Genomic DNA, 22,886 nt, shown 5'->3' on the forward strand with positions numbered 1-22,886 from the left:
CCAGGACAGAACTTTATTTTTTAGAAACATTAGTTGAAGAGGTTTTTATTTTATTTTATTTATCTCATTGAGACACAGGGTCTAAGATATGAAGAGTGATGTCTGAGCTTCCAGGGATTGATAAAGTACCATCCATCCATCTCCTGTATTATATAGTTGATATGTTTTTGCTCTGAAGCTCTGACCTGTCCTCGTGTTTTCAGGTAGAAGCTGCATTGATCAGAATTAACTTCCAGATTGGCAAACGCCTCCACATTTGGGTGAACTATGTCACTCCTGTGTTCAGCTGCTGTTTCTGAGCAGCTGTCAAAGTTTAAAAAAAGAAAGAAAACAAACTTACGTCGTCGTAGTGAAACGAAGCGCTGCCGCTCTGAGACGTGTCTCTCCTCCGGAAATGGTCTGAAATAAAGACACACACGGTTCATTAACTCATTTAACCTGACCAATTTAACGTGAACACTGCTCACTACGCCTATACATGATTAAAACATGACATGTGTAGACTTATTATACTGTATCTAAAATATCTACTATTGTGTAACAGCACCACATGAACTGGTGCAACATCAGTAACATCTGCTCATTTAAAACCATAATAATCACTCATCATGTTATTTTCACTAGAGCTGCAACAATTAATCGATTAATCGGGTTAGCAATAACTAACAATAATTTATTATTAAATTAATCCTCAACTATTCTGATAATCTAATAATCGGTGCGAGTAGTTTAAGAAAAAAAAAAGTCCAAATTCTCTGATTTCAGCTTCTTAAATGTGAATATTTCTGGTTTCTTTGTTTCTTTATGACAATAAACTGAGTTTCTCTTTGGTTTGTGGACAAAACAAGACATTTGAGGACGTCGTCTGGTGGTTTGAGAAACACTGATTGACATTTTTCAATATTTTTTTAAAACATTTTATTGACCAAACAACTTATCGATTAATGGTTTAAATAATCGACAGGTTAATCGATAATGAAAATAATCGTTAGTTGCAGCCCTAATTTTCATATCATGCAGCTCTAACATCTTCTACACTTGTTGTATTGTCATTTGCAGGTCTGACATTAGGGTTGTTTCTGTTGTGAAAAGTCACAAACAAAAAAGCAAAATATATCTTTCTCAGTTGATTTTGATTGTTCTGACTGTTGGTTCCTGCAGCACAGACGTCAGCGGTTTGTCCTCAGTGTAAATAACAGCCACCTCCGCCTTCCTCTGTTTTCTCTCTGTCTGTTGATCCTCTGTCCTTCAGTCAAGCGCCTGGTGAACGTCAGTAGATGAGCTGTGACCTCCATCTAGTGGCCAGTCTGTATGTGGACCTCAGTTTCTGTGTTAGTGTTTTAAATCCTCGGGATGTTTAGGATTTGTTTTATAAGTTAAGTTAAAGATACTTTATTAATCCTTTGCAGGAAATTACAATGTTACCAGCAGCAGAAGACAACACAAGACCACAAACACGCATCATGCACAAAAACAGTGTTAATTTTGACAACAAATTCTAATTTAGTTTTAGTCTTAGTCTTTTGACTAAAATACAATTTAGTTGTAGTCATATTTTAGTCATCTGAAATATTTTAGTTTTAGTCTAGTTTTAGTCGACAAAATATCTTTAGAATTTTAGTCAGCTAAAATTACAGTGGATTTAGTCGACGAAATGTTTCTCCAGAATATCCAGTCATTGGAATTATCCATCAATCTGTTATGGAATGGTATTAAGGTTTGAGTCTACAATACAGGCACAGAAACAGTTGTAATATGGTGCATTTTGTTTTATTCATGTTCTTTTAACTTTCATGTTAATACTGAGTTTCAATCTAATTGCTTTGGTTTTCTTTGGAACAGTTTAGTCAGTGTCCCATCTACTATCTCCATCATTAGCACAAAGTCCTCAGCTGCAGTTGTGAGTGGTAAATGTGTGTGTCCAGTCCATCTGGCCTGCTCCTTGGTCTGTTGTTCTAGAAGAACTGAGGGAAGCTGTAGAGATGAACTGCTGCTGGGTTGCATAGCAGCACTAGCTTTATCTCCACTTGGTCCATGATCATCTGTGTCATCATCAGAGTCTTCTGTATCTGTGAGGGTGAATAAGGGGGGAATCAAGTTGTGATCTTTGTCGCTCAGTCCTCCCAGATCTCTCTGTCACACTATACACACACACACGCAGGCACACATGCACGCGCTTGCACACGCACACACACGCGCAACGAATCAATCTTCTAATCAATACAATTCAGAGGTGGTTTCCTTTAGCTTCTATTGCATTTCATGTTTAGTCCTATAAACACGGTGGTTTGTCTGATAATATAACTTTAGCGTGTGTGCTTACCGTCGCGTGTTCTGGATGAGCTCTGTGTAGATGATGCTTCACGTTGCTGGTGTGTGGATCGATGTGGGTCCCCACGATTTCTGCTCCGGTTTACAGGGGGTCCTGGGCATTGTCCTTGTTGTCATATGTGAAGTGTGTGACCAGATGTCATTTCTTCGTTTCTGTCCTAAACTCAGCGCTGATATTTCCGTGGTGTTGTGTTCATAACTCATGCTGTCGCGCTCGGAGCGCGTGCACCGCAGGACGCTAAGGAGCGACGCCAGAGTTTTATTTTGAAACTTTTCATGTGCCGCGGCTGTGGCTCTGCTTCCGGAGAAATCAACATGATTGGACCTCTTCTCCATTCGTCCCTCCCTAACATTTTCGTCTCGTTTTTATTAGTTGACTAAATTGTTTATTAATTTCATCATCGTCTTCGTCATCACAGCTGACTTTTTATTTAGTTTTTATTTAGTTTTCGTCCGTGAAAAAGGTTCGTTGACGAATATATTTCGTCATAGTCTTCGTCAACGAAATTAACACTGCACAAAAATACACAATAACAACAATATTGCACAACCCGTTACAAACTTTTGTCAGTGAATCTCTTCAGTGATGCTGAATCGATTGATCAAGTTTTAATTATTGGTAACTACACTGTCTAATAAATGTATTTTTTTTATTTTCCTATTGAATGGGGATTAATTGCATTGATGGATTTTAGTATTTGGAATACGATATAGATGATAGAGCTCAGAGCTCAGCGGAGCTGCGCTACCAGGACGGTGTTCCCGCACAGGAAAGTTACAGGTACATTTCTACCACTTCAATGAGTTCAGAAACATTATTTTAAGATAAAAAAACTACAAAATGGGGCTTTTAATCAGACACCAGTTGAACCATAACACCGGAAATATTGGTTGCAAGCGGTGGAGGATGATGGATTCTCCACCAGGTAAATGTAAACATCGCCCAACTTGAGCTTCGACAGGGAACTGATCATTTTAAACAGCTGGTATACAGCAGCTGGTGTAGAATATTGTCACAAGTGCCCAAAACTTCAAAGCTGTTTTTATATCTTTCTTTCTCGGCTGCTGGCAGATGATTTAAGTCATTACTCGGTTGTTTGTCCATAGAAAGTCCGTTGCGGGGCCATTTTGGAATGTTGCTTTTGACCGCCAGGCCCCTGGGAAGTGACGTCACTGTCAGTCTCTTTTTGGGTTAGACCACGATATAATCCTACCGTGAGTGTGAGTTTGGTCACAGGAGAACACAGAGAGATGCATCAGGTGCACCAGTGCGTCCTAGTAAAATTATTAGTTGCACTCCCATATAAAATGATTATATTTTAAATGAATGAATGAATAGGCCTAATACAATAGAGATGGAATTTAATACAAATCTTTAAGAACAATTTTCTAAATGCAGTTCAAAGGATGAATAAACATATTGTAATATTTATAACAATACAATTACAAGTAATGTATATTAAAAAAAAATACATATCAAGAGTAAATTTATTATATTGGATATTGCCACAGGGTCCGATTAATACTTTTCTGTGCCCTTGGCAACAATAATCAAGGGTCCCCCCAAAGCAATCATCACAAAGTCTCTGACAGCATCAAGAGCATAGCCTATATATTTCTATACTAACAAATCAGGCCTCTGCATGGATCATCAGTACAGAAGGAAGTTTACAGTACAATGGCCTTGCATATAGACAGATGCACAAATATTTAACATAGCTTTGTGTAATAGATCTGTCACAGAATTTACAGAGAAGTTACTAAATGTTTCAATATGTGAAATGAAAAAGATAATTGAGCATGCAAACATAGATGACACCTTGGATATCACCACTATTGACAATTTGTCATAAGCAGGTAATTACTGTGTATGGAAGAAAAAAAAAAAGTCAAGATCAACAATTGACTAAATATATCTGTAAAATATAGAGATCACAACAAAATACATATAACAGCACAAATACAGGTAACTTCACAGAGGCCCCACAATGTCAACATCAGTTAAAAGCCTGTCTAAAAAGATTTTAAAGGTGAAGGTTTTAAGAGAGAACTTAAAAAGTTCTATTTTCATAATTTAAAAAAAAAGCAAAAAACGTAAAATTACGTTTAAATTGGCACTCAACGCATGGGAACCAAAAACGAGAAATTACGTGGTTGGCACTCAATGAGTTAAGCTAGTTCTCCCAGTTCCAGCCTCTCCCATTGTCGGGGGTCCACCCACTAGTCCGACATCCCGCTATTCCGACATCCCTCTATCTAGACATGCCGGTATTCCGACACTTTTTGCTACCGCCAGTCATATTTTTCTTTTCTTTCTTTTTTTTTTTTACACCCAGGCGCGTCTCTCTCTCTTTTTTTCTTTTCAGCATGCCTATCACCGGAGAGATGTTCTTAATTTCAACAACTAAACTATCAAGTCACACACAAAACTGACACACATGATAAACAAACAGAACTATGTTGCAGTTTGTTTGTCAAGTTAACCTGTCACCTTTAACACAACGGACAGCGTCGCGGATGAGCCGCGGAGAAGCTGCAACTGTGAGCGTCTCTGGGCTTAGGGCCAGGGGCCTCATTCATCAAAACTGTAAGTAAGTAGTGTAAAACTGCTCCTAAATTTTTGCTTACGGCGAAAAGACGAAAATGGCGCCGTACACGCAAAATATTTACACCTTTTTCAGATCTATCAAACTGTGCGTGCACAACTCTCCGCAATTTCTCTTTGATAAGTCACACCAGACCCAAGAATGGTGCACACTTGAACACACCTCATATTCCGCCCCGGAACCCCTAGACACAACCATATATGGTCAGCACGTGCATATTAATTAGCCATGTGCGCTCTGTGGAGCAGCAACAAAGTGACAACAAAGACAACGGGCGGAGGTAGATGTTAAAACAGTGTAAAGCAGGATTTCCAGGATAGTTACCATTACTTTGCATGCCTTTCCACTACACAGTTACAGCTCTACTGGACTCGGTTTAGGTCATTTTCCATTACGTTGTCTCGCTCTTTATTCTCTCCTCTCGTCAGCTCCAAACACACTGCACCTTGTTAACTCAGGTAACAGAATAATAACAGTCTCAGCAGCTGCAGATCAGTGGGCGCTGCTGCTGGTGTGTTTTTAAACTTGGCGGGTTTGATCCTTGTCGGACCTCACACTAGAGCATACAAGGGCATTTTACGGCTCGCGGGCCGGATTGAGACGGCATGGGCCGTAAAATGCGAGCCGAGCCGAACTGCTATATGACCCAATTGCTTTTATTACGTTGATGCGCACTAATCAGCTGTTTGAAACAGTGACAGCCCTGTTAGAACAGGAGCCTGCACATCACAGACAGTAAGTAGCCTCCTCCAGGTAGAAGACAGACGGCTGCTCAGTCTCTTTCTCTGTCTGACACCAGAGCTCCGACGGAGGAGGGAGAGCAGCCGCTCTGGTGCAGGTTTTCTCCACAGCGGAGTTTCTGACCACCGGGACCGGGCCGGTGTTTCACAACCCTCCGTCAGCCGAACCATGTCATAACTTCTGACGGTTATAAAGCAACATTGCGGCACCTAATTATTATTTCCCAAACACTGAAGTTTAGCAAACTGTGATTAAAAGAGCATTTTATGAGATCGCTGGGTTTTCTGACGTGATCGACCATATGACTGGTTGTAGCCACGTGCGTCTGAAGCCTCCATCCACCAATGGCTACACTTGTAATCAAATCAGTCTTTTTTTTCATGTTGGTGCTGTTAGGCAGCAGCAAAAGAGTATTGTGTTTCTTCATAAATAAAAGGTTATCTACATACAAATAGAACAGTCTCACTGAATCAGAACTGAAAAGGATCTGAGTGCTTAATTATAATATTCAGGTGTCTGTGAACATTATTAATTGGTGCAGTCATTTATGGTCAGTAAGTTTTGATAAAACAATCTGCCTTGAGTCCATATTTATATCATATTACAGCATGTTTCTTCAGTGATCTGTGATGGATATAAGTTGAAAATGCGATTACATGGATTGTGGGCTGTCAGCCTATATTGTAATGCAATCATTTCCACCAAATATATGTAGGCTAGTTATATAATATATAATTATATATACTTTAGCAATAAATATTTGATGTTTCAATTTGATTTCGAATCGTGTGGCCCTTCACTCACTTTATCGGAGTCAGTGTGGCCCTCTGGAAAAAATAATTGCCCACCCCTGCACTAGAGTTTGTTTTTTCTTCTCTCTAATAGGCCTAATAGTCTACTTGCCAGCCCATAGGGCCCCATTGTGAACCCGGAAATGTTGAGTACCCCAAAGTTTTATGTTAGAAATATATAGTATGGGTCCCCAGTATTCAGAAACTGCCGGATGCTAATTTATATATATTGGGCAATTAGCATAATTAGCATAATTGCATATATGGGCAATATTTCAACAAAATTGACTTGGCTGATCTGGGCAATATTAGTGTGGTTTTAGGGGTTATTGATGATGCTGAATCCATTTCTGACATTTTCAAAATTCAAAATGGCTGTCTAAACCGGAAGTGACCAGATTTTAACCGCCAGTGGGCCGATTTTGATGGATTTCAAAATCTGGTCACTTCCGGTTTAGACAGCCATTTTGAATTTCGAAAATGTCAGAAATGGATTCAGCATCATCAATAACCCCTAAAACCACACTAATATTGCCCAGATCAGCCAAGCAGTTGTTGAAATATTGCCCATAGCAATGCTAATTATGTCAATTATGCTAATTGTTCACTATATACAAGTTAGCATCCGGCAGTTTCTGAATGTTGGGGACCCATACTATATATTACTTCAAATACATGAGTTATATGTCCAACCAGCATCCTCTAAAACTTAAGATTTGGCTTAAAATCCATCAAAATCGGCCCACTGGCGGTTAAAATCTGGTCACTTCCGGTTTAGACAGCCATTTTGAAAATGTCAGAAATGGATTCAGCATCATCAATAACCCCTAAAACCACAATATTGCCCAGATCAGCCAAGTCAATTTTGTTGAAATATTGCCCATATATGCAATTATGCTAATTCATGCTAATTGCCCAATATATATATAAGTTAGCATCCGGCAGTTTCTGAATACTGGGGACCCATACTATCTATTTTTAACATAAAACTTTGGGGTACTCAACATTTCCGGGTACTCATTGTTGGCAAGTAGACTATAAGTATTTGTGTATGAGAAACAGTGTCTCAGATGCAAAAAAAAAAAACTTAATCAATCAATGTCGGAAAAGCGGAATGTTTGAAAAATAGTAAAGTGCCGCTACTCCGACAATGAAAAAAATAAATGTCGGAATAGTGGGACGCTAGAAAAATAATTTTAAAGGATAATTAGCGTTTTTTACAATCTGGACCTTATGTCTAGCATAAAATATGATCATTTCCTCACCCAGATAACTTTGGTGTCATTACAAGTCGTTCCAGCGAAATGAGCTCCAGCCGAGAGCCGCGTATATCCGTATAATGCGAGAACACGGGGCAGCGTAATGCAGCCTCTAAATAACACATTATCCGTCGCGATAATGTGTTATTTAGAGGCTGCATTCTGCTGCCCTGTAGACTCCATTATACGGATATACGCGCCTCTCGGCTGGAGCTCATTTCATTACAACCACTTGTAATGACACCAAGTTATCTTGGGGGAGGAAATGATCATATTTTACGCTAGAAATAAGATCCAGATTGTAAAAAACGCTAATTATCCTTTTATGCCGCTATTCCGACAATTAGAAGTCAATGTCAAAGTAGCGGCATGTCAGAATAGCAGCATGTAACCCCCTTTGTCATCACTGTCTTAACTGATCAGTCTCCAGGTGCATAAAGATGTCCTCGCATCTGATGGTTGTCTCTGGTCTGTCTGGTTTCCTGTACGCTGCTTCAATCTGTCTGATCTCATGTTCATCATTGACCTCTCCACTCCCTCCTTCTGTGATGAAGAGCTCTGTGTAGATCTGGTCCAGAAGGGTTGGTTTATCAATGCCCTAAAATAAGCATCAAATTTCTTTTTCATGCTAGATCCGTGTTTAGGTGCAACTTGTGTTTCTACAAGGAGAAAAAAAAATATTGTATAGGACTTATATATTTGTACAACATCAAAAGATGATTGATCAAAAAAAGCTGAAAGGTTTACAGGAGGACAAACTCCTTCCAGTGACTGGATGATTTAAGTGAAGCCATTGAAGTATGTACTGAACATCAACTCTATTCTCTTTATTAGCTGGATAAAGAGTGTGCAGTTTAGATGAGGAAATCAGATTTCACTGTATTAACATTTTAAAATACTATTTAAAATATTCTCCTCTACATCTATTAAAAACCACCTACTGTTCTGCAGAGCGTCCGCCAGCTCCTCCTCCTGCGTTGTCCTCAGGAACTTAAGTGTGATGTTCAGCAAAGCTTCACTCATGCTCGTCCACTGCTTTTTCTCTTCATTATTACCCACCTCCTCTTCCTCTCCTTGACTATGGGGGTAGTCAGAGTAATCTGGACTCAGAATCTTCTGGAACTTTCCAAGTTCTGTCTTCACAAAAGCAAAAATCTTCTCCTGGAGAAGCTGGAAGAAAACAATATTCAGTAATATGACTGAGACTTTTTCCCTCAAGTCAATACACTCCATACAACTACTCACAAAGCACTCATGATCAATGCCCCCATACACACCAGAAACACAGAATCCAGATGTTTTTGAGGACCAGTGGAAATCTCCAGCGTCTCCCTGTGGAGAAAACATGATCCATTAAGTGATGAGGACTGGACTGTGTAAAGTGTAAAGAGAGTTGCAATCATCTAAATGGGAGGAAATTAAGGCATTAACCAAGGTTTCTAGGTCTGTGATGGACAGGAATGATTTGAGTTTGACGATAGTGCTGGCACTGGCTGTACGCTGAGGGAAAAAACTCTGACAGTGAATGAGTTAATACTGTATGAGTCTGAGGGTTTTAAAGGAAGGTACAGCTGGGAATCAGTGAAAAAAATAGGGTCTAAAATAGGGCCTTGTGGAACACCAAATGAGATGGGAGCAGAGAAGGAGTATGCATTGCCTATTTAGACAGAGACTGAGCGGCCTTGGAGGTAGGAGGCAGACCACTGAAGGGCGAGTCCTTGAATCCCAACATGTTCTAGTTTAGTTTAGTTTATTTCATTTATTTATTTCATTCATTTATCGAGCATAAAAAATAAAATAAAACAATGACAATACTGTAACTCTTGAATGAAAGGGGGCAGAAAGAAGCAAACTTATATTGTCTACCCCTTGTTACAAAGAATTAATTCACAATTAGATAGTACCTACATTCTAAACGTTCCAAGAGGATGGAGTGATCCACAGTATCAAATGAGCTGAGAGATCTAACAGACTCAAATTGCAATAATTTCCTGAGTCTAAAGATGTTAATAAGTCATTTGTTACCCTGAACAGGGCCGATTCTGTACTGTGGTGTTTTCTGAAAGCGGATTGAAATGTGTCCAAGATGCTGTAACTGGCAGAACAGCACCCTCATATCTTCAATATATAAACACTTGACCTCTGAACATCTGCTACTTATTTACTCTTTTAATTGTTAAAAGCCTTTAGTTTCCTTCTGACTGTCATAACCACCTTTGTAAAAGGAGACTTTCCTTTTTTGATAAGAGGGTGTATGATTGCATGTTTGAAACAGGTGGGGATATAGCCATTTAGGAAATAATTTCTAAAACAAGTATTTGGATCTCTCAGCTTTGAAACATTTCTGATACATGATGAGGCAGTGTCTCAGATGCTGGTAGGATGCTAGGAGCTCATCCTTTACTTCTTCCATTTTCTATCTGCTCTTCTGCAAGTCTGTCTAACAGCACGGGTTTTGGCGTTGAACCAGGGCTGAGTTTTGGTTTTTACTTTTTTAACTCTGAAAGGAGCAATGGAGTGAATAATATTACTGCAGATGAAATTAAAAATGTTTGACTTGCTCTTCTGTGCCACAGTCAGCAGGGACAGCTTCAATGATGACAGCGGAGGACAAGGCATCTGAGAACTGACATACAGTGATGGGAGTAATAGACCTGGCATAGTTACGTAGTTGACTGGATTTTGGAGTCTTGCAGAGAAATGAGGTGGAGAACATAATCGGCCAATGATCAGACAAGCCAGAGTTATTGATTTGAACAGTGGAGGCTGTAATGCCAGATGTTAAAATAAGGTCAAGAACATGTTTGTGAGTGGGTTCAGTAACAGACTGGGCAAGATTGAAAGAGTCAATTAAATTCAGAGAGTACGTTAGATGGACAAAAGACATGGATGTTAAAATCACCTGAAGTTAGTACATTATCTGAATTTATGAACAGTGATGATAAGAATTGAGAGAACTCTTTCTGTACAATTTAGGGGCCCTGTAAAAAAGTGCACAGAGTACTTCAATCTTGCACAGCACAAGTTCAAAGCTTCTGTAATCATTGGTTGACAAAAGTTTACAGTTAAAATCATCCTTAAAAACCATTGCAAGTCCAACTCCCCGGCCGGTGGTACGAGGCAAGTTAAGAAATTTGTAATTTGCGGAACACAATGTGACAAATCAGAACAGATGGACAATGAGGCTGTAAAATAAAATAAAAACAGTGGAGAAATAACAGTTTATATAATGTACTTGTTCCCATTAACAGAACTGGTGCTAGAAAAGGTTCTCCTGACTCACTCTGAAGATGGATCGTCCTCTTTGAAAAAAGGAGGGTGATCCTTAGATCTGTCGCTCTTCATCGATACAGAGCTTGGTGAAGGAGAAACTGATCTTTCCTGCTCAAGACTGAAAGAAATGGAGGATTATCAAAAGACAGAAAAGAAGCAAGTTAATGTCATTTTAAAAAGAAACTTTACTGCTTTTCACAAATGTGCAATCATGGCAGAACAACACCTTCATACTTTCAATATAAACACTTGACCTCTGAACATCTGCTACTTATTTACTCTTTTAATTGTTAAATGCCTTTAGTTTCCTTCTGGCTGTCATAACCACCTTTGTAGTACAGGAGAGGCTGGCTTTAGACTTAACATACCTCGCTAACCCACTAAACTGGCTTGGCAGTAGCTACACCCCTCTGGCCGTATATTTGATCTAAACAGTTACTTTGTCACATGAAAAAATATTAAAACTGTAAATAAAAGTAGGGTAAGTGACTTTGTTGTTGTTGTTATTGTTGTTGCTATGCAGGAATCTGATTGGCTATTGGCTTGAGCTTCTCGCTACACTGCCACCTACAGGTTTGGCATGCTCTTGACGGCATATATACACGTATTACACGGGTTAGTGTAAATGAAAACTTTTCTGAAAACGGACTGGTGGTAGAGAATCAAATTGTGACAAATCAGAACAGAGGCAACATGAGGCTGTAAAATAGAATAAAAATTGGGGAGTCATAAAAGTTTTATATACTGTAACATAGTTGTTCCCTTTAACAGAATTGATGCTAGAAAATGTTTTTCTGACTTACTCTGAAGATGGAAGATCCCTCCAAAAATTGAGAGGCATATATTTGGATCCGTCGCTCTTCATCGATACAGAGCTTGGTAAAGGAGAATCTGATCTTTCCTTCTCAGGACTAAAAGAAATGGAGGATTATCAAAAGACAGAAAAGAAGCACGTTAATGTCATTTTAAAAAGAAACTTTACTGCTTTTCACAAATGTGCACTAACTCCATCTCACAGCAATCATGGCAGAACAACACCCTCATACTTTCAATAGAAACACTTGACCTCTGAACATCTGCTACTTATTTACTTTTTTTTTAAATTAATAAATGCTTTTAATTTCCTAAAGCTGAAAAAAGGTTTTCTCCACTTACTCTGAAGATGGATCTCTACGTTTGAAAAAAATAGGTAAATCTATGGTTCTGCTGCTCCTCATGGACATGTAGCTTAGTGAAGGAGAAACTGGCCTTTCCTGCTCAGGACTGAACGAAATGGAGAATCAACAAAGAGAGATTGTGACAAATGAGAACAGATGGACAATGAGGCTGTAAAATAAAATAAGAACAGTGGAGAAATAACAGTTTATATAATGTACTATACTTGTTCCCATTAACAGAACTGGTGCTAGAAAAGGTTCTCTTGACTCACTCTGAAGATGGATCTCCATTTTTGAAATCAGGAGTGAAATCCCTGGATCTGTCGCTCTTCATCGATACAGAGCTTGGTGAAGGAGAAACTGATCTTTCCTGCTCAAGACTGAAAGAAATGGAGGATTATCAAAAGACAGAAAAGAAGCACGTTAATGTCATTTTAAAAAGAAACTTTACTGCTTTTCACAAATGTGCACTAACTCCATCTCACAGCATTCATGGCAGAACAACACCCTCATACTTTCAGTATAAACACCTGACCTCCAACCATCTGCCACTTATTTACTTGTTTTATTGGTAAAAACTTTTAGTTTCCTTCAGACTGTCATGACTAAACAGGAACACAATTAACATATTTGACCAGACATAACATTCAGGGTGTCATATAGCCCTTTTCCACTACACGGTCACGGCTCGGCTCGGTAAAGGTGCTTTTCCACTACAGCTGAGTTCTCTAGTTCCTCCTCAGCGGGGTGGGGGCGGCACGGGGGGGATCGCGGGGCCGCATTGTCCGCCTCTCTTTTTTCTCTCCTCTCGTCAGCTCCAAACTCACTCGTCTGCACCTCGTTACCACGGTGGTTTTACACACAGCAACATTTAACTCAGGTGAAGGAATAACAACAGTCTCGGTACAGATCAGTGGTCGCTGTTGCCCCTGTGTTGAGAGATGCTGTAACTGTCAAGGCAGGAAATGAGTTGAGAGAAAACAACTTTTTCCAAGACCTTTGAAGAAAGGGAGTTCTGATATGGGACGGTAATTACCAGGTGCAGATGGATCCAGACTTTCCTTTTTTGATAAGAGGGTGTATGATTGCATGTTTGAAACAGGTGGGGATATAGCCATTTAGGAAATAATTTCTAAAACAAGTATTTGGATCTCTCAGCTTTGAAACATTTCTGATACATGATGAGGCAGTGTCTCAGATGCTGGTAGGATGCTAGGAGCTCATCCTTTACTTCTTCCATTTTCTATCTGCTCTTCTGCAAGTCTGTCTAACAGCACGGGTTTTGGCGTTGAACCAGGGCTGAGTTTTGGTTTTTACTTTTTTAACTCTGAAAGGAGCAATGGAGTGAATAATATTACTGCAGATGAAATTAAAAATGTTTGACTTGCTCTTCTGTGCCACAGTCAGCAGGGACAGCTTCAATGATGACAGCGGAGGACAAGGCATCTGAGAACTGACATACAGTGATGGGAGTAATAGACCTGGCATAGTTACGTAGTTGACTGGATTTTGGAGTCTTGCAGAGAAATGAGGTGGAGAACATAATCGGCCAATGATCAGACAAGCCAGAGTTATTGATTTGAACAGTGGAGGCTGTAATGCCAGATGTTAAAATAAGGTCAAGAACATGTTTGTGAGTGGGTTCAGTAACAGACTGGGCAAGATTGAAAGAGTCAATTAAATTCAGAGAGTACGTTAGATGGACAAAAGACATGGATGTTAAAATCACCTGAAGTTAGTACATTATCTGAATTTATGAACAGTGATGATAAGAATTGAGAGAACTCTTTCTGTACAATTTAGGGGCCCTGTAAAAAAGTGCACAGAGTACTTCAATCTTGCACAGCACAAGTTCAAAGCTTCTGTAATCATTGGTTGACAAAAGTTTACAGTTAAAATCATCCTTAAAAACCATTGCAAGTCCAACTCCCCGGCCGGTGGTACGAGGCAAGTTAAGAAATTTGTAATTTGCGGAACACAATGTGACAAATCAGAACAGATGGACAATGAGGCTGTAAAATAAAATAAAAACAGTGGAGAAATAACAGTTTATATAATGTACTATACTTGTTCCCATTAACAGAACTGGTGCTAGAAAAGGTTCTCCTGACTCACTCTGAAGATGGATCGTCCTCTTTGAAAAAAGGAGGGTGATCCTTAGATCTGTCGCTCTTCATCGATACAGAGCTTGGTGAAGGAGAAACTGATCTTTCCTGCTCAAGACTGAAAGAAATGGAGGATTATCAAAAGACAGAAAAGAAGCAAGTTAATGTCATTTTAAAAAGAAACTTTACTGCTTTTCACAAATGTGCAATCATGGCAGAACAACACCTTCATACTTTCAATATAAACACTTGACCTCTGAACATCTGCTACTTATTTACTCTTTTAATTGTTAAATGCCTTTAGTTTCCTTCTGGCTGTCATAACCACCTTTGTAGTACAGGAGAGGCTGGCTTTAGACTTAACATACCTCGCTAACCCACTAAACTGGCTTGGCAGTAGCTACACCCCTCTGGCCGTATATTTGATCTAAACAGTTACTTTGTCACATGAAAAAATATTAAAACTGTAAATAAAAGTAGGGTAAGTGACTTTGTTGTTGTTGTTATTGTTGTTGCTATGCAGGAATCTGATTGGCTATTGGCTTGAGCTTCTCGCTACACTGCCACCTACAGGTTTGGCATGCTCTTGACGGCATATATACACGTATTACACGGGTTAGTGTAAATGAAAACTTTTCTGAAAACGGACTGGTGGTAGAGAATCAAATTGTGACAAATCAGAACAGAGGCAACATGAGGCTGTAAAATAGAATAAAAATTGGGGAGTCATAAAAGTTTTATATACTGTAACATAGTTGTTCCCTTTAACAGAATTGATGCTAGAAAATGTTTTTCTGACTTACTCTGAAGATGGAAGATCCCTCCAAAAAACGAGAGGCATATCTTTGGATCTGTCGCTCTTCAGCGATACAAATCTTGGTGAAGGAGAATCTGATCTTTCCTTCTCAGGACTAAAAGAAATGGAGGATTATCAAAAGACAGAAAAGAAGCACGTTAATGTCATTTTAAAAAGAAACTTTACTGCTTTTCACAAATGTGCACTAACTCCATCTCACAGCAATCATGGCAGAACAACACCTTCATACTTTCAGTATAAAAACTTGACCTCCAACCATCTGCCACTTATTTACTTGTTTTATTGGTAAAAACTTTTAGTTTCCTTCAGACTGTCATGACTAAACAGGACATGTAAAATAAAGTAAACATGACTGTAAAATAAAATAAAAACAGTGGAGTAGTAACAGTTTTATATAATGTACTACAGTTGTTCAAACTGCCAAATCAATGTGTATTTTATTCTGCGCATGCATTCCTTTTACAGTCTAGCATGTTAGAATTTCCTCGCCTAGTCTGACATCTCATACGATGTGAACCTTGATGTCGACCAATAGGATGACAGAGCACCCTGACGCATTGTTTACACCCAGTGAACATGTGCACAATATTTCTATTTATGTATTTATTATTAATGTAATGTTTACCCTGTTGTTCCTATGATTACTGCACTACTACCATCTATGTTTGATAATGATGTGATAAATAAAGCTGAAAAAAAGCTTCATGTGCGCAATATAAGTTAAAGTTGAGGTTTACACATCCGTTAATATCCCCCATGTTCTCTGTGAAGGACAGTCAGACTGTCCTATTCACCAGACCCAGGAACGGCTCCACTATCATTTTTTCTTCCTTTTATTTTTCCTGTCTGAGTAAAGGACATCGTTCAACTTCTCACACTGTTAAAAAAAACTACCGCTATGTTGTGTGACAGCAGATACAGAACCTGGTATTTATTCAAAGTTAGAGAGGGAGAAGGAGTGAGGTGAGCCGGGTGAGGTGGGGGGTGGGGGCAGACAGGCAGGAGAGGGTGGGAGAAGGGGAGAGAGGCTGGTGATTGAGAAAGGCAGATAAGATATTTCATCTTTGACCAAATGTTCTTGTTGTTGACTTATGGATAGTGGAATATATATTGTGTATATAATATATAATATATATTATGTGGTATTTTAGGGCCCGACCGATTTATCGGCGAGCCGATTAAATCGGCTGATTATAGCCCGTTTGAGAATAATCGGTAATCGGCCAAAACTCGCCGATTGTCGCCGATATTTTCAGAAATAAAATGCAGGGAATAAGACTTGGTTTTACTTTGAAAATGTTCCCCCATTTGAAAAGATCCCCCGACATTAGGTTATTTATCCTGTAGAGGGCGCATCCAACTGCATCCACTAACCACCTCACAGCCATAGACTCACACCAACACCAACACACCTGCAGAGTGACTGATCTGCAGCAGGACACGCTCCGCCATAGCCTTGTCACTCACACACATCACACAGCTTATTAACAACTTGATTAACTGTTAACTGTCTCAAAACCAGTGTTGCTGCTGGCTTTCTTTTTACTTTTATTTTTCTTCTTTTTTTTACACCGCGGTCGGGTTGTGAATTAATTAATTACGCTCGTGACTCCGGCCGTGTTGGGTCCGAGATTCAACAAGCCGGTCGGGTTTTACAGTTATTACCGGCAGTAGACGCTAGTGATGCGCGGGCTGACCCGTAGCCCGCGGGTCCCGCGGGTCAGCCCGCGGGGCGGGGCGGTGCGGGTCAAGAAATCTTTACTTTATTTGCGGTGCGGGTCGGGGCGGGTCATTAAAAAAACTGACGATGAAGTCCAGAGTGTGTTATCAGGGCCGCGCTGATGTTGACGGGAAAGCCGGCGGAGGTGTGAGGGAACCGGATGAGACGGCGGCTGGGCGCATCAGCAGAGCGGGGTTGCTTTCACAGAGAGCAGGGACTGGGGAGGACGAGAGGCGGCGGCCACCGCGGCTGCTACACGCTGCACTGTGACTCTCCCACTCCTCATGAGCTCCACAGTCCACACACTGACAAGCTACCGGCAACACAGCACCTCTGTCTGCCCTTTCAAAGTAAAAAAGGCCGCTGTCTGATGTTTAATAGCAGCGGGGCGGGTCGGGGCGGGTTGTGAAAATAGATGCGGTGGTGCGGGGCGGGCTGGGGCGGGTCAAAATACTTCATAGATGCGGGACCCGCGGGTTGGAAAAAAACCCGGCCCGCGCATCACTAGTAGACGCCCGTTTATCAATAAACACAGTGGATGAGGAGGGTGAGTGACTGAGCTCAGGCTGTGTGGGGGGCGGGGGCGGCGGCGGTGCGGGTCTCTGACTGCAGCGGGACAATCATGTCTCTGCTCCGTGACACACTGCGCTGTGGGACCGGGGCTCGCGGCAGCACCCGCTAGCCTAATGGTTGAAGACAGCGGTGATACGTGCTTCCACGTCGAGTTCAACAAACCAGAAACGTCTGGGACAAGATTGGAAAAAGTCGCTTTTCAAAAAAAAAAAAAAGAGCGCGACAGAGAGAGAGAGAGAGAGAGAGACCGCCGTGCCGTGTAAAAACAACAACAACAACAAAAAAGTGTCACGTGTCATGACTTCCTGTATCTGGCCCTTCAAAATAAAAGCCCTATAGCCTTTCGCAGTTCAGTCATTGATTTTGACTTAATTTTGACAAGACAGTACTCCAAATGGAGGGGGGGGGGGCATAAAAAACGTAAAAAACACGCGTTTTAGACAAGTAAAATGCGTGTTTTTTACAGCGTTTTACTAAAAAAACGGGCGTTTTACAGCCTTTTAATTGTCTAAACGGGTGTTTTTTACGCCATTTTACGGATAAGATGCGTTGGATTTGTGGCGAATTGTGACTCTTTCGGCTTTCCATACACAGGAACACACAAACGCTTTGCACGTGTCTCCGTGTCCCGGCGCATTGACTTACAGGCACACAGAGACCGAGAAATACAGTAAACTAGTAGAACTCAGTCGCGGGCATGATTGGAAGGTTCAGCGGGCCGCCATTTGAGTACCGCTGGTCTACGCGCTCTAATCCTTCACGATCTATATCGTCATATCGCCCACCCCTATTTAGGACTCAAACCTGTAGACGATAAAACATACATACTGTAAATTACGCTATAATGATGCTTTGTTGACTGTTGACAGGTTTTTGTAAACTACATATCTGGGAAGTAGTGAAACAGTTAGCAAAATCCATGGATCAGCTATATCATGGTTTTGTGGCCGCAGTTTAAGGAATGGTTCAGTATTGGTTTTTCTATCGTTTTGTTGTTGTTGTTGTTGTTGACATTCCAGAAATACCATCAACAGATTAGCATAAGCTGTAGTTCGGAGCTGTTCAATTACAAATTCAGGTGACGTTTATTTGGGTCAGGCAGGTAATGACAATTTTTAAACTAACACAAATGAATGTATTGAAAAATAAGAGAGTTTATTCATTGTTTCCAAACAGCTACAGCGTCGACGCGGACCCCTCCGCGGGCCCTACGCCGTAGCCTGACGTGCACCTCCAAAAAATCCTAACTACGTGACACGAACCGCGCAGAACTTCGAATGCTCAATGACGGCGTAGGGTCGACGTCGTAGCTCCGCCATCGCCGCGACGCAGAGGCATAACTGGATGGAGCATGGACTTTATAAAAAACTAAATAGATTAAATATTACCGACCCTTATAATGCCCCCGGTAGATGCGCGGTTTGCGGACACAACCGCGGAGTCCGCGGATAAACCGCGGGTCGGGCGGGTGACATGACGAAAAAATATATTTTAATTAGATTCGGGCGGGTGGCGGTTGAACCAATTAGGAAAAATATATAGGCTACATTGTTAAATATTGTTACCCACATACGAAAAATGAGCAGCACTCTTTGAAACAGTCAAATTTTCATCAGGCACTGCAGTAATTGCCCACTGGTGTCTGTGCATGAGAGATGGCAACACCTTATTCATTTTGTGAGGAACGCACTCCTGATCTGAGGGCATTGGCAACAACAGTCAACACTTTCTTCATGGAAATGACAATACAGTGAAAACCACTTATAGTGATCACGGATATAGTAGCCTAATCAACCGCTTCTGGATCAAAAGGCTTGGGACGGAATCATTTCTAGACAAATGCTGTTTAAATAATTTGTTATAGTGATCAAGAAATCCGCTAGTGTTCATTTTTGGTCATTTTATGGATGAAAACATGCGCAAAAACAATTCAAAAACTATGTGTAGTCTATTTATTTTATTTTCGGCGGTGTCCCTTTGACGTGCGCTGCTGCTGCTGCCACATGGCTGTCGGTGCGGCGCAACTCATTATCACTTGTCTGTCAAAACATGGATGAATGAAACATATCCACTTTATATCGACCGCGGACGTCAGGAATAGATTTTCAGCTTTTGGCTCGTTCCGTTCATCTCCGCATAGCGCTCTGTTCCCGTTATTGGTAGAGAGAGACAGAGAGAGAGAGAGAGAGAGAGAGGGGCGCACACTGCATGAAGGGCCTTTCACACCGAACGCGGTATGCGCTGCGCCCACCGCGAGGTACAGCGCAGACAGGCGCAGAGCAGGGCGGCAGCGCGTACACATATGGCGCGAGTTGCTGAGCAACCGAACAAACAAGACAGGATTTGGGGGGGTATATGCAAAGATATGTTCGCCAGGAGCTACAAAACGACCGCTTCCAGGTGAACTTTAGCGTCAGGCTGAGCAGGGAGCAGTTTAACAGCCTGTTAGAGAGAGTTGGTCTGATCCTCAGGAGGATGACAACTCACTTCATGCATCCCGTCACTTTAACTGAACGCAGACGCGCAGGAAGAAGTTTTCGCCAGGGGGTGCGGGTGCGGGGGGGGGGTTCTGTACCCCCCCCCCACCCCCGCCGCACCGTAACACCGCACCTGACAACGTCTCCCAGACAGTAGGCTGCCGTTCTCAAACAGACTCTGGTCTTTAGTGGACCGGTTCTGGCTCCAAATACCCGACCAGGTCTGACCAGTGTTGAAGCCTAGACCCTGGACCCCATGCGGTCGGACTGACGAGCATTATTTGTTTTTATTAATTCTGCACCGGACCACGGCAAAAAAAAAAAAAAGAAGCCCGTAGTTGTGTTCAGACGTGACAGGTGGGGCACGACAAGCTGGTGATCAGCTGTGGTCACTGAATTGTTAGACTACATTCACTACAGTAGGTCATTTCAATTTGCGCATCTGTGTTTTTTCCTTTTTATTTTTATTTTTTATAACATATGCGCATCGAGAGTGAGTGTGAGCAAGCGCCAGAGAATCAGCGGGTGCGCACCAGATGATTTCCAACCGGCAAAAACTGAAATGAGACGGTTAAAGAGAGGAAAAACACAGAATATAGGCTTATATGTCCAAGAGACTTTGTCCCGTCATTAAGACGTGAGGGAGGGAGGACCCAGATGAGGAAACTGTCACTGTCAGCTGCACATCTGTCAGCAGCTGCTCCAAACACTCGTTACAAACTTTATTTTGAAGGGACAGATTAGATTAGATGTTGATTTTGTTAACAGTGACTTTGTTGCACCCAAACATATCGGGTGCTGTCTTATCCGGTACAATCGACCTCCTCCCTCCCCACCAGCCCCCCTCAAGAGACCCCTCTCGCCCCCCTCCCCACGGTGCAGCTTGAAAACTCCTCTTTCTCCAAAGGGGGAGATGACAGATAGAGTCTTAGAACTACTGTAGCCTAATCAAAGCTATATTGTTGCGAGTTGGCTCCGGCAGAAGCTCCGCGCCCGTATGCTTCGGCTGCGGCTGCCTATAGTTTATCAACATTTTTTCGTCATTCTTCATTAAGATAATGTTAAGTTAATTTTGTGGTGGGGACACAATTGTTAACAAAAAGTGATTCATCTCAAGTATGGCTTACAATGTTGTGGAACAGAAACAGCAACCACAAATATTTATAATCATTTTATTGTCATCGCAATTTTTCAACTTTCGCCACCAGGGGGTGCTGCAGCCCCTGCCGCACCCCCACTTCCGGCGCCCCTGACTGAACGTCTGGTCGTTTGTTTTCTCTCTGCAAGCGGCTGATTTTTTTTCAGACTCCACTATATCCTCTCCTATTGGACGCGCCGAGATGTCGTCACAGCGCGCTGCGCCCGGATTAAACATTTTTTAATTCGGGCGCAGCGCGCCGCCGCGGCATGCGCCCACCTCGCGTGCCGCTCAGCTCGGCGCAGAGCCGTTCGCCGGTGCGCCGCGGTAGCACGTACACAATGAATGGGTTTGCTGCCGCCTTCCGCCGCCTGCCGCGTTCGGTGTGAAAGGCCCTTGACAGCAGCGCGCGGCAGAAGTGAAACTCAGATGGCCTGACCCCCCTCATCCATATTAGATGTTGGCCTACAACAACGGGCGGATGGCGGGCGGGTGTGGTTTTGAAAAAACGTTGGTTCGGGTGGATGGCGGGTGGATGACGACTTTTGTGATGCGGTTGCAGATGAAATAATTGCCTATCCGCGCATCTCTAGCCCCCGGGGTGCTTTTCAAAAGTATCTCCGGCCGCCGGCGGACGTCCCAGACCTGCAGTATCCGGTCACAGCTAAGTTAGGCTACCTGATCAACTTTGCATCGCGCTGCTCTAAAAGCATACAAAAGCCTGGAGGGTTACACATGGACGCAGTCTGGCTTTGTGATGAACGTCCAGCTGTGGAATCTACCAGCAAAAACCTGCTGTATCCTCACTAGAAGGGTAAGTGTCGTATCATCCCAGTTAATGCAGTGTAGCATGGCTAACGTTAGCTCGTAGCTGTCCGGGGTGCTATCAGGGCGGGCGGGAGCTCTCCCCGGTGCTGATCAGCCCGCGGCTATGGGTCAGCTTGGAAAGGCTGGAGGCGAAGGAGACTCACATCTTATATGTGTTTGTCTCTTTCTTTTCTTTTTGTCACCGTCTTTCCTGTTTGTGTCATTTTGTGGAGCACAAAGAGCAAAAGGCCAGCTTTTGTATGCTTGTAGAGTAGCCTAGTTGATCAGGTAGTTGTAGGCTCTGTCCGGATACTGCAGGTATGGGCAGGGCCGGTTCTAGGCACGCATATCCACCACTTTATTTTCCCATGATCCATTGCGTCACACCACAACGGAAGTCGGTTTTCAACCCCGTAGTAGCATTGTAGCGAGCGGCTAACTGGTAGCGCTAGCCACCGGTGTAGGCACCAAATGTGGGGGCTCCGGGCTGCCAAAACCGTTTAGACTAATGTTTGTGAAGTCTATAAAACGAATTGCCGAACAAACACCACCACTATTGTGTGCACGCCTCTGCAACTAGTCATGGCTATCGTAGCCGTTAGCTTCGCTGCTGCTGACAGCTAACAGCAGCAGCAAACCAACACCAGGACGTCGTCGCTACCCGATCTGCGACGCTACCCGATCTGTGACAGCCACGTACTTAGTTGAATTGACTTAGGATCACTGCCCTGTGTGCGTCGCCAGAGACGGTTTATCTTTTTATTTATTTTTTTAAATACTTTATTAGTAATGTAAATTGAGGGTTGGTTGTGGTGGTCTGGATCTTGATGCTCAGAAAACAGGAACACAGGCGGACTTTTAATGTTTACTGTCCTCTTTTCTCGCCGGCCTCATCACCATGACAACCACAAACAATCACAACTACCACAACACTCACTGAATAAACGAGTCTGCCGCGGCTGTCTTATGACGGACCTCCGCGGTTTTTATTTTATTTTATTTTATTTTTTAATCATTTTCACAGTACCGTATTTTAATTTCACAGAACTTTAAGCATGTACGCAAATCGGGCAGTGCCCAAGATGGCGGCC

General features: G+C 42.1%; 1 protein-coding gene across 4 annotated transcripts in view; it reads right to left on the reverse strand.

The window, feature by feature from the left end:
• The window catches only part of LOC146972686 (sorcin-like), a 71,785-nt gene that overhangs the window by 22,870 nt on the left and 26,029 nt on the right, over positions 1 to 22,886 (reverse strand). For 2 of the 4 annotated variants that reach the window (XM_085803096.1, XM_085803095.1), the window contains exon 7: positions 341 to 399. The exons of the other annotated variants lie outside the window; for them this stretch is intronic. In XM_085803096.1, coding sequence (XP_085659222.1) covers positions 341 to 399 — 59 coding nt within the window. The remainder of the gene's footprint in view (positions 1 to 340; positions 400 to 22,886) is intronic. 4 annotated transcript variants of the gene reach the window in all.

This window comes from Trachurus japonicus, chromosome 16 (genome assembly GCF_045865225.1).
Source record: "Trachurus japonicus isolate A0001 chromosome 16, Traja_1.0".
In the NCBI taxonomy this organism is placed as follows: Eukaryota; Metazoa; Chordata; class Actinopteri; order Carangiformes; family Carangidae; genus Trachurus; species Trachurus japonicus.